The 17,903-nt window shown below is 37.9% G+C and overlaps 1 protein-coding gene across 1 annotated transcript in view; it reads right to left on the bottom strand.

Annotated features, from left to right (window-relative positions):
• Positions 1–6,713: 6,713 nt before the first annotated feature.
• slc24a4b (solute carrier family 24 member 4b) overlaps positions 6,714–17,903 on the bottom strand; it is a 39,774-nt gene continuing 28,584 nt past the window's right edge. The window contains exons 7-17 of the mRNA XM_083562293.1: positions 17,449–17,523; positions 17,224–17,249; positions 17,095–17,148; positions 15,885–15,976; positions 14,326–14,495; positions 13,657–13,798; positions 10,864–11,030; positions 10,674–10,788; positions 9,587–9,699; positions 8,863–8,928; positions 6,714–7,495 (exon numbers count right to left, since the gene is read on the bottom strand). Of these exons, the coding sequence (XP_083418419.1) occupies positions 7,343–7,495; positions 8,863–8,928; positions 9,587–9,699; positions 10,674–10,788; positions 10,864–11,030; positions 13,657–13,798; positions 14,326–14,495; positions 15,885–15,976; positions 17,095–17,148; positions 17,224–17,249; positions 17,449–17,523 (1,173 nt within the window). The 3' untranslated portion in view covers positions 6,714–7,342. The remainder of the gene's footprint in view (positions 7,496–8,862; positions 8,929–9,586; positions 9,700–10,673; positions 10,789–10,863; positions 11,031–13,656; positions 13,799–14,325; positions 14,496–15,884; positions 15,977–17,094; positions 17,149–17,223; positions 17,250–17,448; positions 17,524–17,903) is intronic.

Genomic DNA, 17,903 nt, shown 5'->3' on the forward strand with positions numbered 1-17,903 from the left:
CATATAGAGTATATATTGCCTTATACAACAGCACAACTGAACTCTTGTTACTTGTCAGAGATATACCATTATTTAATAGCAGCTCTGAGAGTAGTGCTGCCAGATAATGGATAATCACAACGTTCATGTTAATGCTCTCAGTCAAATGTTATCATTTCTATGGTAACAGCTGTGGATACTAAATTGTTTTTAAAAATTGTGTTGATAGAGATTTTTATTTTAAATTGAAAGGCATCTCCGAGGTAAAACTGTAACATCAACAGAAGTGATAAAATGTTTTGTTATTATGCATATGGTCCTTAACAGTAAACTATAAATAACATTTGTGTTGTAACAGCACTTGCTTTGTGTTAGTCCACATCACACCCTCTCACATTTGTTTTACTGATGAGCCAATTCTCAAATCAAGCATCAAAATCCGCCATGATTCTTCTTCTTTTTTACTGGCGGTTTGCATTCCACCTTATATCAGAGACTTCCTCTCCCAGACCAAAATAAACGCTATGGTGCACATATCTGGCAATTAAAACTGTCTGTGTGGAAACAAAGCAAGTTCAGTTTTAGTGGCCTGATGATTTACGCAATTTAAAACACCATAATCACTTTAAAACATTTATAATCATATTTTGTCTTCATGCTCTATGTTAAGTTTTGTTTCACTAATAATAAACAAACATTTGCATATAGCATCCATATTTGTCCATGCCCATGTTGATTAGAGTATTAGAGTAATTTAATGTACATTTTAGATAATCAAATGACAAAATAAAAATCAAATGACAGCCCTAATATGTGTGTGTGTATTTTTATATATATATATATATATATATATATATATATATATATATATATATATATATATATATATATATATATAAAAATACACACACACATACATATATACACACATACATATATACACACACACACACACACACACACACACAATCTCACAAAAGTGAGTACACCACTCACATTTTAGGAAGTCAAGTCAAGTCAAGTCAAGTTTATTTGTATAGCGCTTTTCACAACAGACATTGTCTCAAAGCAGCTTTACAGAAAACAACAGTGAAGGTGAATGGTGTGCGTTTGTCCCTGATGAGCAGCCGTGGCGACAGTGGCAAGGAAAAACTCCCTTAGATGATATGAGGAAGAAACCTTGAGAGGAACCAGACTCAAAGGGGAACCCATCCTCATATGGGTGACATCAAAAGTTTGGTCATAAATCTTTCAACAATACAGAACAATTTGTGATCATCATAGATCCAGCATCAGCTTCTCCATGCCAGGGCCTTTAAACACTCGGCATCTACTTCTCCATGATCATCCATAGGTCCATAATCTTCACGAGAACCATTTACAATACATAGTATATATTGGATATATGTTAGAGTAGTCAATGTGCAGCTTGTATAACAGTATATATTTACGGTCCAAAAGATGGCCTAGGATAGAAGATCGGTAACACCCTGAAACCGAGTTACAGTACAGTGGCCAGGGTCACACAGAGGTTTTCCAATACGGGTTCCACTCGAAACAGGCGTTGCAAGGGTCGATCAAAGATGCTAAGTCCTCATGCTGTGCATCAGATTGCAGAAGCAGAAGATCTGCTCGTCAGTGCTCAGACCGTACGCCGCATACTGCAACAAGTCGGTTTGCATGGCCGTCGTCCCAGAAGGAAGCCTTTTCTAAAGCTGGCTCATAAGTAAGCACACAAACAGTTTGCTAAAGACTACCTGTCCAAGAGCACAGCATGTATTGCACCACCCTGGTGAGGAAGAAAATTGTGTCTTGCCTACAGTCAAGCATGGTGGTGGTAGAATCATAAAAATCAGCTTCAGAAACATGAAAATTACCACAAACACACCGCAAAATGACAACTGCCTTGTTGAAAGTGAAGGTGATTGAGTGGCCAAGTATGTCTCCAGACCTGAACCCTTTTGAACACCTGTGGGGCATTTTCAAGCAGAAGGTGGAGAAGCACCATGTGTCTAACACCCACCAGCTCTCTGATGTCAATATGGAGGAGGATCCCTGCAACAACCTATGCAGCTCTGGTGAATTCCATAATCAGGAGGATTGAGGCAGTGCTGGATAACAATGGTGCAACAATTCTATAGTATTGTCCCTTCAGAAAAGATATACTAAAATAGTTGCTGAACTATGAGGAACACAGCCATTAGGGTTGCACAAGCCAGTGCACCTGTCCCAAACCCAGATAAATGGGGAGGGTTGCGTTAGGAAGGGCATCCAGCGTAAAACATGTGCCAAATCAAATATGCGGATCACAAAATACCGGTTTGGTCGAGGCCCGGATTACCAATGACCGCCACAGGTATTGTTAGCCAACAGGGTTACAACTTCTCCTTCTACTGTTGGCCAAAGGGGAAGAAGGAGAGGATGAAGACATCTACAGAGGCAACAGGGGAAGGAAAAGTGGAGGAAACTGGAGGTTAGGGTTGGTATATTAAATGTTGGTACTATGACTGTAAAGGGAGAGCGGTAGCTGAAATGATTGAGAGGAGAAAGGTAGATATGTTGTGTGTTCAGGAGACCCAGTGGAAAGGGAGTAAGGCCAGAAACATTGGAGGTGGGTTTAAACTGTTCTGGTGTGGATGGAATGATAAATGGTGCAGGGGTGATTCTAAAGGAAGAGTACAGTAAAAGTGTAGTGGAGGTGAAGAGAGTGTATGATAGAGTGATGAATGTGTAGCTGGAAGTTAAAAGGGTGTTCATAAATGTCATAAGTGCCTATGCTGAGTTTGTTAGATGGAGTGGAAGATGGTGTACCTAGAAATGAACGATTAGTGATTTGGGCAGACTTTAATGGGCATGTAGGTGATGGGAACAGAGGTGATGAGGTGATGGGTAGGTATGGTCTTAAGGAGAGGAATGTGGAAGGGCAGATAGTGGTAGATTTTGCTAAAAGGATGGCAGTGGTGAACACTTATTTTAAGAAAAAGAAGGATCATAGTGTGATGTATAAGAGTGGAGGAAGGTGCACACAGGTGGACTATGTGCTATGCATGAGATGCAACCCGAAGGAGATTGGAGACTGTAAGGTGTTGGCAGGGGACAGTGTAGCTAGACAGTATCAGGTGGTGGTCTGTGGGATGGTTTTGAAGGTGAAGAAGAAGAGGAGGAGAGTGAGTACTTAAAGAAGAACAAGATGGTAAGATAAGATGACTGTAGTGTGAGATTCAGGGAAGAGGTCAGACAGGGGCTCGGTGGTGGTGAAGAGGTGCTGGATGATTAGGCAAATACTGCAGAAGTGATAAGGAAGACAGCTAGAAAGGTACTTGATGTGACATCTGGAAATAGAAAGGAAGACAAAGAGAAATGGTGGTGAAATAGGAGAAAGAGGTTGGCAAAAGACAATTGGGATTGACAGAGTAATGAGAAAAGTAGGCAGGAGTACAAGGAGATGTGGCAGCAGGTAAAGAGGGATGTAGCAAAAGCCAAGGAAAAGGCATATGAGGAGCTGTATAAGAAGTTGGACACAAAGGAAGAAGAAAAGGATTGTCCAGGCAGAGGGACCGAGCTGGAAAGGATGTGCTGCAACTTAGAGCAATAAAGGCTGAAGAGGGAAATGTGTTGACTAGTGAGGAGAGTGTGATGAGAAGGTGGAGGGAGTATTTTGAGCAGCTGATGAGAGAGAGAGAGAATTGGATGGTGTGTAGATGGTGATGCAGGAAGTGGATAGGATAAGTAAGAAGGACGTGAGAGCCGCTAATAAGCGGATGAAGAGTGGAAAGTTGGTTGGACCAGATGACATACCAGTAGAAGCATGGAGATGTTAAGGAAAGATGGCAGTGGCGTTTTTAACCAGGTTGTTCAACAAGATTTTGGATGCCTGAGGAATGGAGGAGGAGTGTGCTGGTACCGCTTTTTAAGAATAAGGGAGACATGCAGACCTGCAGTAACTACAGGGGGATAAAGTTGATTAGTCACACCATTAAGTTATGGGAAAGAGTAGTGGAAGCCAGGCTAAGAGATGTGACCATCTGTGAGCAACAGTATGGTTTCATGCCAAGGAAGAGCACCACAATTGTGTTATTTCCTTTGAGAATGTTGATGGAGAAGTATAGAGAAGGTCAGGAGTTGCATTGTGTGTTTGTGGATTTAGAGAAAGTATATTGTATGAGGAAGTCAGGTGTGTCGGAGAAGTATGTGAGGGTGGTGCAGGACATGTATGAGGACAGAGTGACAGCAGTGAAGTGTGCAGTAGGAACGACAGACTGGTTTAAGGTGGAGGTTAACCTGCATCAAGAATCGGCTCTGAGCCCTTACCTGTTTGCAGTGGTGATGGACAGGTTGACAGACGAGGTCAGACAGATGTCTCCTTGGACTATGATGTTTGCGGATGATATTGTGATGTGTGGTGAGAGTGGAGAGCGCACACACACACACACACACATTATATATATATACACACACACACACACACGTATACATATATACACACAAATATATACACTTTTTTTTATTGTTTTAAGATGTTTTTCTCCCTTTAAAACCATTATCCTAAAAATCTAAACACAGACCAGAAAAAACCTAAATCAGGTTCACATGCAAGGGAAAAGCACAAGGGTACTGGTAAAAGAGCTGATTACAGCCCTGACCCTCAGGAGAAACCAGTCACTATATCTGACAGAAAGGAAAAAGACTTTCCAATACGCAATCACTGTTTCAGCTTCAAAAAGAAAAAAAGAGTGGGCTCATAATGCATTGCATAAAGATCCAAGATGTGTTGTTGGTGGCTAAGTGGAAACATTGAAAAACATATATTTCAACACTGACATGAGAATAAAAAAAAGGAACTTCCCAGTTTTAACGGTTGATATATGACAAATGTACAGGACTCCATTCTTTTTTTTTTTTTAATGTTATTGCTTTACAGTAAAATGCATAATGGATATGCCCATTATAACAAGACAATACATTCATCAAAGTTAAACAGATGTCTTTGTTAATGGTATATGTTTACATTACATTTATATATATATATATATATATATATATATATATATATATATATATATATATAATTACATTTTTTTTCATAATAGACACACAAATTTCACATCATGTTGAGCTCACAGTGCATAGGGTCACGTTCATTTATACTGAACCACAATTAACTTCCCCTTTATATTATATGAAGGTCGTATGAGTCATGAGATGTGTTGTGTGCTTCTTTGCAAACAATCGTTAATATGCACATAACACATTCAGATTTTTTTTTTAAGAGAAAATTAATTATGCATTTATGCTTTGTGAGTAGGTACATTGCATGTGTGTTTGTGTATAACAGTACAAGATTACATCAAATAGACATGGGACCATAGAGACTCTTACAGATCCAACCACACCAAAAAAAAAAAAAAAAAAAAGGGTTTTAGTCTCAGTCTCCACAAACAAACTAAATTCTTTGCTCTTGACCATGTACTTTTTACAAAGAAAATATTTTCTTTCAAAACAAAGAACCAAAGTAAAGTCCAAGACAAGACAGCTGAGAATTCAGCATAGTCATTATCTGTAAAGTGTAGAAAATGGCACTAGAGATATTTTTTTCTTCCCTGCCCATGAAATGAAACCCACACAAGCTGCCATTCAAACAAACGATAAAATTGCCAGTGTGCAGAAGCGAGACAATCCACGTCTCTAGAAAAGAAACAGTAGATGTATTACAACAGTGTGAGTGAGGTCACTTCCTCCCAGTCATGGATAGCAGCTACAGAACTCCAGAAACACAAAAGTCTAACAGTCTCATCATGTCTTATGATGGAGAAGTGGAAGGATACAGATTCAAGTTATTCATGAATAAAGAAAGATGGGAGATTTAATGCACGTCCTGCTTGCATAGTGCCCCATTCCGAAACCTTTTTTATCATTCCTACAGTAGATAATGACTAAATCCAGCCTCCTGATGAAAAGAGCGTTTGTTTTTCATGCTAAGCCGTGAAAGCGATGCTCATGTTGAGATTGCATATTGCAGCAGCAGCGACCCTCTCACAAAAATTACATGCTTTTTAAAAACGGTGCTTAATTATGTTGCATTTTAGCAATAAAGGGTTTGGGGGGCAGAGTCACCAGGTTTTATTCACTTCTGCTGGTTGGGGTTGGTTGAGGGTCACTGAAATTTACCATCATGCACTGCAGATGAGGACGGGACGTGCTTTCGGCATCTGTGCTTAAAGATGCCTCCTTAAAAAACATCCCATAATTAAATCCATTCAATATTCTTTTTACACTTACACAGAAGGAAGCATGGTACACTGATGAGAGAAGACTTACTTGGACGCTTGTTTTAAAGTGCACATATCTACATGGAAAGTTGTTAAAAGAACACAATTGCCCACCGGTACAAGGGGTTTTAAAGTGGCGCAAGTCCATATCTGCTTTTTTCTGGAGACAAAACAAGGGTCAGGAACCAACCTACGATCCTCCACCTCCATCTCACAACTGAACACGCACCGATTCCGGAAACCTCTTCAGATGACAAAAAAAAAAAAAAAAAAAAAGAAATCTGTCAGATGAGTTTGTCCAGAAGGTTTCCACATTCCTGCAGTTCCCCAGATTAAATAAAAAGCATTTTCATCTACAACATATAGATCAATCTTGGTTTGTGTACTGTATCTTATTCTTCTGCTTTCCCTGCAAACTCTCTTGCATTCATTTCACAAAAAAAAAAAAAGTAACAAAACGGTTTAAAAGTAAATACGATTTTCACTTAGTGCAGCAAAATAGAAAAGCATGCACATCAAAAAGTCTAAGTTACAATCCAATGAGTGGAGAAGTTCTTATAAATAAATTCATTATATAGTGCATAATAAATAAAGAACTATAAAGAACATAAAAAAACAATGCAGAGAAAGAAAAAAGTGTGAGTTCATATAGGACAAAGCCAATACAGTCTGTATTTGACAGTTCAACTTTGCAATATGGATTCTTTTCCCCCCCTTATGAAAGTATAGAAGAGCTGCCAACAAGAAGATCCCCCTTTTGTATCATGGAGAGATCTTTGTCATGCTCGAGGGCTTGCGTTTTTTGTCCGATTGACCTGCTATTGTGACACAAGCTCCTGAAACACTAAATACTTTGTGGACTGCTGCCATTGAAAGAAGGTCTGGAATTTACTGCGAGATAAACAACGACATCCTAGCCCACTTTGAGGTAATGGTGGTTTTGAAACTACAGTGGAAGACCAGCAGCTATTAAAGGAAAAAAGACAAGGACAGAGGGAGAAGGAGACAGTTTGGATCAGGGTTGGGAAAGGAATATCGAGAGGGAGAACAGAATGGGGGTGAACATCAGCAAGGTGTGGAGGACTGCATGGATTCTAATGGTCCTCCTGACACATGGGCAGGTTGACAAAGGTGAACACGTTGTACTCGATCATGACTGAGAAGCAGAGGAAGATGGCGTACAGGACCAGCACGTACACACCCAGCTTGAAGTCCAGCTTCCACTTGTTGATGTGGATGCCCAGGATCTATACACACAAATCAGTAACAAAGTCAAAGAATTCAAATTAGCTGAGGTTACTTTCACATGAATATAAATTTATATTTATTTAGTAAAAAAACATGGGATTTGAGAAGTGTTTTGCTTGTTTTTTCTGTGGTCCATTTAGATCACAAAGAAGCAGGACTAGGAAAAAGAATACATTTTGGACAATGTTCAGATACAAAAGAAATAATGAATAGGCATAAAACACCTCTGCACATGCTGTCACAGGCAGAATAATTCATGATGCATTGTTCTGAGGAGTCCTTGTACCTGATACCACCAAAAAGTAAACTATTTTTCTTAGCAGAATCTCAGCATTCACTAGAGAGACACTAAAGTATGGTCACAAACTTCATTTCCCATTAGCCCCTGCACGTCACGGCGTATCCGAGTTACATATCTGAGTAGCACTTTCCTCATGCTTTCACAGGCCATGCTTAAGTCCTTTATCAAATTAGTTACTTTATTTTGTGTGTTTTGTTTCTTAAATATATTTTTGCACTTATATCCTTGTATTGCATGATGGAACAAGAGACTGCTTGTTTGAGAAGGAGGAACAGATCCGTGAGAGCCGAAAGCAGTTTAACCAGCTTGATGGACCCCTTCAACTCCTAGAGAGGCCTGATGGAAAGTGGCACTTCAAAGAGGGAACCATCCCCAGCCACTCTCAGTGCCGGTCCCAAGCCCGGATAAATTGGGGAGGGTTGCGTTAGGAAGGGCATCCAGCGTAAAACATGTGCCAAATCAAAACGTGCGGAGGATCCGCTGTGGCGACCCCTAACGGGAGAAGCCGAAAGAAAGTTATTATATGTTGTGCCTAATATACATGGCTGAAGGGGTTAATCTAAAATATGTAGTCAAAATGTTAACCTCATCAATCATTGAAGACCAGTGAAGCATCGGGGTTAGAATATCAGGTCACGCACACAAGTGTGATCCTGAGATTCAGCAGCATTAGATCATATTTCTTAATTTTTCTGAATGTTTAATATAGAATTCAGGTTTGCACTGTGATCTGTATTGGCCTGGAGGTTTCAAATAAAACATCTATACTAGAGGAAGTACTAAAAGTGCTGTTCTTTAAACTGAAAATTCATTGCCCTTGACAACTCCAGCAGTGTCTTATGATAGCTAATAAAGTCTGTTTACGGTTTACATGTTCATTTGTGGACACTTTCAAGCTTCAATAAAGCAGCTTTTCAGCCAAGTCAGCAAAAGTGTGTGGGTTTATTTGTCATATGTGTGTGTGTGTGTGTGTGTGTGTGTGTGTGTGTGTGTGTGTGTGTGTGTGTGTGTGTGTGTGTGTGTGTGTGTGAGTATGTCAGTGTATGTGTGTAAAATCACACCCACAGTGAGAGCAACAGAGCCGAGCAACAGCACAACGGAGTACACCAACCCTCGACTGTTTATCATCACCTGAAAAGAAAGCAGAAAAGATGAGATTAAAACATGTTCCCCAGCCAGAACAACAAAAGGCATTCCTGATGCGAGTATAAAGGTTGTTTATTCATACAGAAAAAAACTAAAATACGGAAAATGTTCTGCAGCCAATAAAAACTTATCAAATTAGAGACCACAAAGTGAATGATCAAAACAGAAGTTAATTTATTCATTTAGCGTTGCAAGATTGAGGATTTAGAGTTTGAAGCCAATCCTGGGACACATTCACAACTAGGGGTAACTTATCACAGCTGATACACCTGCTGTCATGAGTTTTAGGGTGTTGGAGAACCAAGAGAAAACACTCAGGTAGAACATACACAGAAACTCCAAACAGACGAAAAAAATAAAAAAGTGGTTAGTCATATCCCATTTCCTCTATTTCCAGGTCCTTCCACCAGAAATATCACAAAGCACAGGCATTGCTTGGGAGGGTTTATATTGATCACTAGGATGAATGTATATTGAGGGTTGTTAAATAAATGTGAAGAGACATCTTAACTTAGTGGAGCAAAAGAGTGCTAAGCATTAAGCATAAAGCCTTTACAAAAACACTATATTCCAATCTCAGCCCTGAAGCTGTGTGAAACATTGCATTTAATGAACCAAGACGAGTTTAAGTGCATGGGTTTACCACTGAGCCGTAGCTGATGGCCATCGTTTGCAGAGCCCACGGCAATCCGAGTCCCACCAGGATGTCAAACACGTTACTGCCGATGCTGTTCGACACAGCCATGTCACCCAGACCTGTAGCGTGCACACATACAGAGTCCAACAATTAGCCAACACAGTCTAATAATTGTGAATAAAACTTCACAATTTACATGATAGTAGTAAAATAAAAAAAAAGGATGCCCACAGAATAAACAATACATCTTCAAACTTTTTAAACCTGTTAGCAGTAACATTTCCACACAGAGAGCAATGAAAAGTTTTCTCTTCCTTTTTATGACAAGTTGCTGATTTGAAACAGTTACCAGGAGCAGAGCAGAATCAGTCAACACAATCTAATAATGTCGAACTATATACAAAATAGAAACACAGCCAAAAAAAGTGAGTCTATTCTGCAAAAAGTCTTAAGTTAGCAGAACAAACAGCGATTAGCTTACATGAGCTACGCTGCAAGAATTCTGAAAGGAATCAAAAACATATTCACGGCTAACCCAAGGCAGCCAGCTAGCATGAGCTAACTAAACTGAATTCAAAAAACTAAGATTAAATTTTTTATTAGTGTTGTTATTGGTTATAATTTCTTCTTCTAGTACTCTCTTATTAACCTGTGCTAGCCAAACAGGAGTCTAGTAACACAATTATTTTTAAAACATATTTACACACTGATGAATTTTCACTGCTTAGATTTGCAAGCTACTTAAAATTAAGTAATTTTTTATGTTAAAAACTAACGAGCTAATCTGACATGATTTCTCAGAGGGTTTTCTTTTTTTGAGGCTCGAGTGATGCTTAATAAGGTTTGAATAGCCTGCCTGAGTTCATATAAAGGCTAATCTGTTTTATAATAGGCTTAAATTATGTAAAGTACCACCAAGCAAGTGGCTGTGAATGAACTGTTACTATAGAACTGATATTGTATTAGAACAGGCGCAGTCATATAAACCCATCACCTGCTGTGCAGCCCGAATTATGGTCATAGCTCCAGGAACTAGTGCACCATACCATAATGAAAACCTCCCAAACATGAGATCTGAATAGCAGAGACAAACCTTGGCGAGCAACAATCAGGCTGGCGATGCAATCAGGTACGCTAGTGCCGGCTGCCAGAAACGTGATGCCCATGATAACATCGGGAATGCCGAGTGTGTAGCCAATGATGGTCACCTAAAAGAGCAAGTAAGCTTGGGGGTCAACAAATCAAGAAACAATGATAAAAGGAGAGCAAAAAGAAAAACTTACCATCCACACCATAAAGTAGGAGAAGACTGCGATCCAGACAGTCGAGAGGATGAAAGAGAGCATGAAGTATTTCTCCCAGCGAGGTCTCGAGCAGTTTGGGATGGTGAAGAAAAGCAGAAGCAGAATAGGCCATGAGATCAGCCATTTGGTCTTGTTCATGCAGCCCTCTACACAACCACACACAAACACATACATCTCAATAACAAACCCTATAGGAACAATAACAATAAAAGATGCTAAACTAACACCTTTTCACCTCTTTGACCACTGTTGGAGAAGCTCTTTTAGGAAATTATAACAAGCAGAAGTTCTTTACAGCATGTCTGAAAGTTCCAACTTTTTTCGAACTTCATGCAAAAGTTGTTCTGCTGTCAAGAGGTAGTGATTTCAAATCCTGACAATACAATCATTATTTCAATTGAACACTAGTACACACTATATAAAATGAACTCCTCTCACTCACAAACATGTACCCAGATATAACCTCCTGTGGGTGATGGGCACCACTAGCATCTGACAACGTCTTTGACTGCTTCGCAAGTATCACATCAAGTAATAAGATTTTCCTATAGAACAATACAGGACACATCACGACTGCTTTATTAGCAGGACTTTTTTTTTTTCTTTTCAAGAAATTTCCAGAATTCAACTTTGGCATGATGACAGCAATTATTATTTTTTTTTTGACAATTCAGGAGAAAAAGAAGAAGGCTGGAGACATGACAAAAAAAAAAATATATGACTGCAAGAAATGCTTCCAGGAATGGGAGAAATACTGAGACAAGCACCAAGAACAATTGGAGACAAGTAGAATGACTCTTAAGGGAATAAAATAAGAAATGCTCCAGTTTTTGAACACAAGATTATTTTCTGTTTTTGTAAAACAATTCCAGGCTTTTCTATAGACAACTTATCCATCCATGACTTCCATTCATAAAGGCCAATACAACTTAATTGTTTAATCACTTGACTTAATGTTGCCTTTTTTTTATAGTAATAGCAACATTTTCTTTTGCCTTTTACAATTAATCAAATGTGAGAAATAAAATACAGCAGGGTAATGTAGTTTATTCTGAATATAGTTTTGTGGGTTTTTTCTAAACATTAATATGTTCTTTTTTATGTGAACAGAAACTGTAACTATAACAAGATCTATAACCAAAAAAAAAAAAAAAGAAAAAGAAAAACCGTTTGGTGCTGAATGTGTTTTTTATTTGAATTGAATGACAATTAAATAGCAATCATTTTGAACAAAAAGTATTATTTTAACAGAAAGGCTGCACTCCAGAAACTAAATTAAGGGCTTAGGAATATTACTTTGATTTATAATTTATGTATTTTTTAATGAAATTGGCTCAAAAACAGTGGCTGTGGTGTTCTAAACATAACTATTCTCTAAATAAGTTCCAACATGAGCATAGTCTATGTATAAGTGAACTTCCACATAAAATAGCAGAGAAATGCTGTGAGAGAGAACTGAATGTGTGGTGCTGCCTATTATGTCCTCTTTCCTCAGTGATAAAGTAGGAAAGATTGACATCTTTCTATAGATCCATTTAGGGAAGCATTATGATGTAAATATCAGTGGCTTAAGATATTATAAAGCAAAATGTGCACATGTATTTGAAGAGCTCAATTGTGACCTCAATATGACCTACAAAAGCTTCTGCTTAAAACATTAATCTGAAAAGAAACTCAAAGGAATAACATTTATACATTACTTTGAATGCTGCAGTCACTTTAATGATGTTAAGATCTTAAATTGAAATGATCTGAATATGTTAATTAGGTCTGCCATATGCCTTAGAGAGAATCTTCCAGTAATCTGTCAGTTGCAGTGAATTATAAAGAGCTATAAAAGATATCAAGATGCATAGAATGTGCAGTATCGCAATGAATGGAAGCAATGGCACATACTATTGTTGGTAAGTAATGCTAAACTGATTTGCATTCTGATAAATGGACTAGCCTTTCAATCATCTTAAAACCTTCTCTGAGAACACCATGAGATTACTGTAAATGGTACCACACAAAAGTCATAAAAATGGGTGTAGAAGTTCTACCTTGAACAGCGATAAGACTGCAATTGCTAAGAACAGTTTGTACTCCAGACTCTTTTTATAATAGACTGTAGAATAAATTCAGAAATGGCTCTGAGGCTCATTATCAGTGGTCCTGGTTGAACAATTACACTTTTTGACTATATAGAGGTAAAAGTGGTAGCTCAGTGTTTAAGAAGTTAGACTCATGATTGGAAGGTTGAGAGTTCAAATCCTAGCACCACCAAGCAGTCACCACTGGGCCCTTGAGCAAGGCCCTTAACCCCCAGCTCCTCAGTTGTAGTATGAATTCATTTTTTTTTGCTGTGGATTAGGACAAGACTTGCATGCAAACATGTAAGTGTAAATCTAGTAAACAACTATAAACAGACAAAACACTTGCTCACTATCCAGTGTCACCAAGATGAGAATGAGTTCCTCTTGTCATGTCAGAGAATCTTTGCTTGCCCCCATACCCACTCATTACCTATAATTATAAAAATTTATATATATGTAACTGGATTCATAATTTGGCTCCATTTTGCAGGCACTTTTTGCACTTTATGCAAAGTGACCTATAATTAAATTCAAATCCTCAAATCAAGAGCTGCAATATTATGGGTTAAGGGGAGAAATGAATGGCCTTCGTGTTGAGAACTGACCATCAACTATGAGTTACCAGTGACATTTTTTGTCCAGTTCCATAGAGGAAACCCACAGTCCCACCATTTCCTTTTCCCTATGAATCTCTTACTTGGAATAGTGAAGGGTGAGGTCAATTCTCCATCCTCCTCCTCACTCGGCTTATCCTCAAGCACATTCCCATTCTCGATGTCACTCTTTCCGTCCACCACTGCCACTTCAACCCCGTTGGCTCCCTGAACCAGCTTTTGCCTCTACAAGAAAAAAAAACAAACAAAAAAAAAACATGCAGATTTATTATGCTGAATACTTACAAATAAAATTTGATTTACAGATCTGCATATGATCCTTGCATGGCCAAAGTCTACCTTTTATATCAGATTTTAATATATTACCATTACATTTAAATCAGATTTACATATATTAGTAATGTTTGAATTTTATTGCATAGTAAAATTAGGTAAAATGTCAGATTTAGTTTTTTTATTATTCACCCAGATTTACATATTTAAAAGCATTAAAAAGTTGCATGTCTCCCAAAAAACCCCACATCTTTTTACCAAATTACTCTTGCAAAAACCTACAGAATTACCCTGTATGGGTTAACAAATTCAAGCTAATAGAATTGATCATAAAATAATCATTATTGCCTCATTATAATTTTTACCCACTGTTGTTAAATGCAGGGTATGCAGCTGTGTGCAGCTGTTCACAATCCAACCTCATTACTATTCCAAAAGTCAGTTTTGAAAAGTCTCCACACACATCATGTGATGCACACCTCTGTAATAATGAGACGGCTTGCCATGCGTAGGCGAGTTTTGGGTCCGAAGTGGTTGGTGACCATGACACGAAGTCCAGCCTCAGGGAAACGGTAATTCGGAGGACTGGCATTGATGATCTCATCCACCATGACCACTGAACCTCGAGTGTAGCGCTTACTAAGTTTGACTAGACAGGGTATAGCAGGCACAGGTTATGACAGTCTGCGGTCACAGGAATAAACAAGAATTCAGCACTGGTAGAAAATAGAAAGAGACGTGTTAAAGTATGAAATATAGCTCAAAGAATTTAGTAAAAAAAAATGTTTTTAGTGATCATAGCTTTAATTGTTTTAATTTTTTTAACTGTGCATGGTGCTACAGAAATGCATAAGACGATGTGCAAGAAAACGAAAAGCTTTTAATAAGCAACTAGATTACAATAAAATTTTCTGCAAACAAAGGAACTGTGCCATACAGCACGCAACTAGAGTTACATTTATGATTTATATGAAGGAACAAAAGAAAGCATTTAAACTAAACAGACAGAATCAGAGATAGCAATTCCATAACTGGACAAAAAACAATGGCCAAGCAGAAGCAGAAGTGGGTTTAGTACGGCTAAACAGACAGGCTAGTGGGCTGGAGTAAAGCCGATAGTGTTAAAAAGCCAAATTCCACAAAAGAAAATCTGCCTCGGGATTCACACAGGGTAAGAAAAGAGTTGGAGGGAAGATGGTGATGTAAAGAGGACATGAGGGATTACCTTTTCATCAGATTACAGAAAAAGCATACATGTACACGGACAAAGACAAAAACCATGTTCAAACTCGATACTGAGTCCCGAAAGCAAAGAGACATACACTTCTGGTTTACTGCAAAATGAAACACAAAGATAATAATTTATGATTAATTGTTTTATGTAAATCGATTTTTTTTATTCAACATAAAATATTTATGAATATAATGCCAATCACGAGCCTGAAAAAACCTGAAAAGAATCACTGTGCACAATACCAGCTCCATCAAGATATGGTTTATATGGTTTAGAGTGAAAGATCTTGAGTGTCCTGCCATAGAGCTCTGACTTCAACCCTAGTGAACACTTTTGGGATGAATTTGAATGATAAAAGGTAGTAAAATTTTTAGTAAAATCTCTATAAACACACTCCAAAATGTAGTGGAACATCTTTTTAGAAGAGTGGAGGTTATTATAACAGCAAATGCGGATTAAATGTGGAATGGGATGTTAAAAAAGAAGCACATCTTATGGTCAGGTGTCCACAAACTTTTGTCTGTGATGTAAAATGTATAATCATAATTAACTGTTTTTTTTTAATGAGTTCTGTCTCATCATGATGGCAAATTTTAATTTGAATCTTTTACCCAATTGAAATGAAATCTGATTGATTCCTATATCAGCATCCTTAAAAATATCTATGGAATTAAACAATAGACACGCCTACATGCCAACATGCCACTCAAATTATGAGTGATAATCAGCCTGTCTGTTTAGCTTTACCTGAACCCAGCAAAGGAAATGAAGTGTCATGTGAGACACGAGAGCAAGTATCATTACCGTCTTCCAACTCGTTTCCGCCCACCGCGTTCCCATTAGCAACATTCCTGTTGCCTTTTCCACTGAAAAACATCTGCATTGTAGAGTTAAATCTAAAAGGAGAAAAAAAAAAAAAAAAAACAAGAAAAAAGTGTTGGAAAGAAAACATACACCCAGTCATGGATTTATCTATTTATTCAATATTTGTTGAATATACATTCATCACTGCCAACACATTCGAGCGTGGCTGCCCAGCAATTTCTCAAATCGGTCAGCACTGCGCTTCATTCAAGGCAATTTTTAAAAAAAAAACGTTGAAGAACGATGTGTCCGTTGCTACGCGTCTCTCTCTTTTTCCACCGAGTTTTAAAGTGAAAAACAAAAAAGACACACTCTCTAAATCCTAGTTTGTTATTGCATTCGAAATATTCAAATGATGAGCCACATGAACATTTAAATATCGTTTCAAATAGTATCCAGTTCACTACCCAATACATGTTTTTCATAGGATGCTATTAAGCTTACAGCCGACTAAATCATGCACTCGTCCCAAACGACCCTGCTTCATTCAATAACTCAATATCTCTTCTAATGCACATTTCTGTCTGTAAACCTTGAGCCACCCCTCATTCTGGAGTCTGATGCTTGGGCAATGGTAGAAGCTAATTTAATTTTAAGGTGGTCAGATGTTTGTTTTTAGCTCTGTGTCCTTTATGACCAGTTTTTATAAATAAGTCATAGAGTGTTAGAATCCATAACAGCAACACTGACTGATATATAGCACAACTGACAAAACTACCTCGATGAGTGTGTGTGTGTCGATTTAGGAAGACCAGTGCAAAATGCTATTAAATACACACATTATTTTATATTGTGTGTACACACACACACACACACACACACCTATTTATCTATCTATACACACATCTATCTATCCATCCACACATTTATCCATCCATCCATCCACACATCTATCCATCCACACATCTATCTATCCATCCATACACACATCTATCCATCCATCCATCTATATATTTTATTACGCCTATTCATCTGACAGGAAAAAAAAAAAAAACTAGTTAGCATTTTCTATCCCAACCAAATGTCTAAAAGAAAACAAAAATGTCTAAAGATGCAAACCCACACTGGACCCAGTTGCCATTTGCTAGATGGATGGGAATTGCCAAAGAATAAAAAATAAAAAAAAGGAGAAAATGTATAAAGTACTCACTTCATGATCAGAATATAACCTGCATACATGAGCACCAACACCAAGCTCTCCCACCTGGAAAAGGGAAAACAGTGTGTTAAAGTCAGTTTATTATTCATGATGTTACACAAACAGGACTAACACACTCACCATACAATCTTCTCATCATAGATAAACTAAATAAAATAAAAAAAAGGCAGAAAAGAGGATTATAGAATCAGAGAGCAATAAATACAAGGTCAGAATAATACGGCAATGTTATGCATTCAAATGATAGTATGTGCTGGATTAAATAAGTGAGTGCGTGTGTTTACTGAGATATTATTGTACACACAAAGTCTTTATTTGTCTATTTATGTTTACAGCAGGACTTACTGCAATCAGTGCCACAACAGAAAGGATGTAGTAGAGAGAGTCCCGAAACACAGCCCACCATGTCAATAGCACCACCTGACATATGCACACATGCACAAAAAAACCACCTGCACTTAGAGAAGAAGATTTATATGATCAAGAAAAAGTAAACATGCAAGCGTGTATAATAAATTTATAAACACAAAAGAAAGTATGTGTTTAGAATTATAGGACAAGCGCAGGTATTGCACATCAAACCACTGCCTTAATGTACTTAATAGGTTAAATTAAATGAATGCAGTGTAAGCAGGTGCCGCAGATCACAGAAAAATAAATGCTTAGTCTCCTGAATGGACAAGGAAGAGGATTGCAGTTGGTCCAAAATCCTTCTCTTCAGACAGATTGTGATTCAACCTGAGCAGTCAAAACTTTCTCTATGATAAAATTCAATCCAAACTGGCTTGCCAAGGAGCTAA

Source organism: Silurus aristotelis (assembly GCF_946808225.1).
Source record: "Silurus aristotelis genome assembly, chromosome: 15".
In the NCBI taxonomy this organism is placed as follows: Eukaryota; Metazoa; Chordata; class Actinopteri; order Siluriformes; family Siluridae; genus Silurus; species Silurus aristotelis.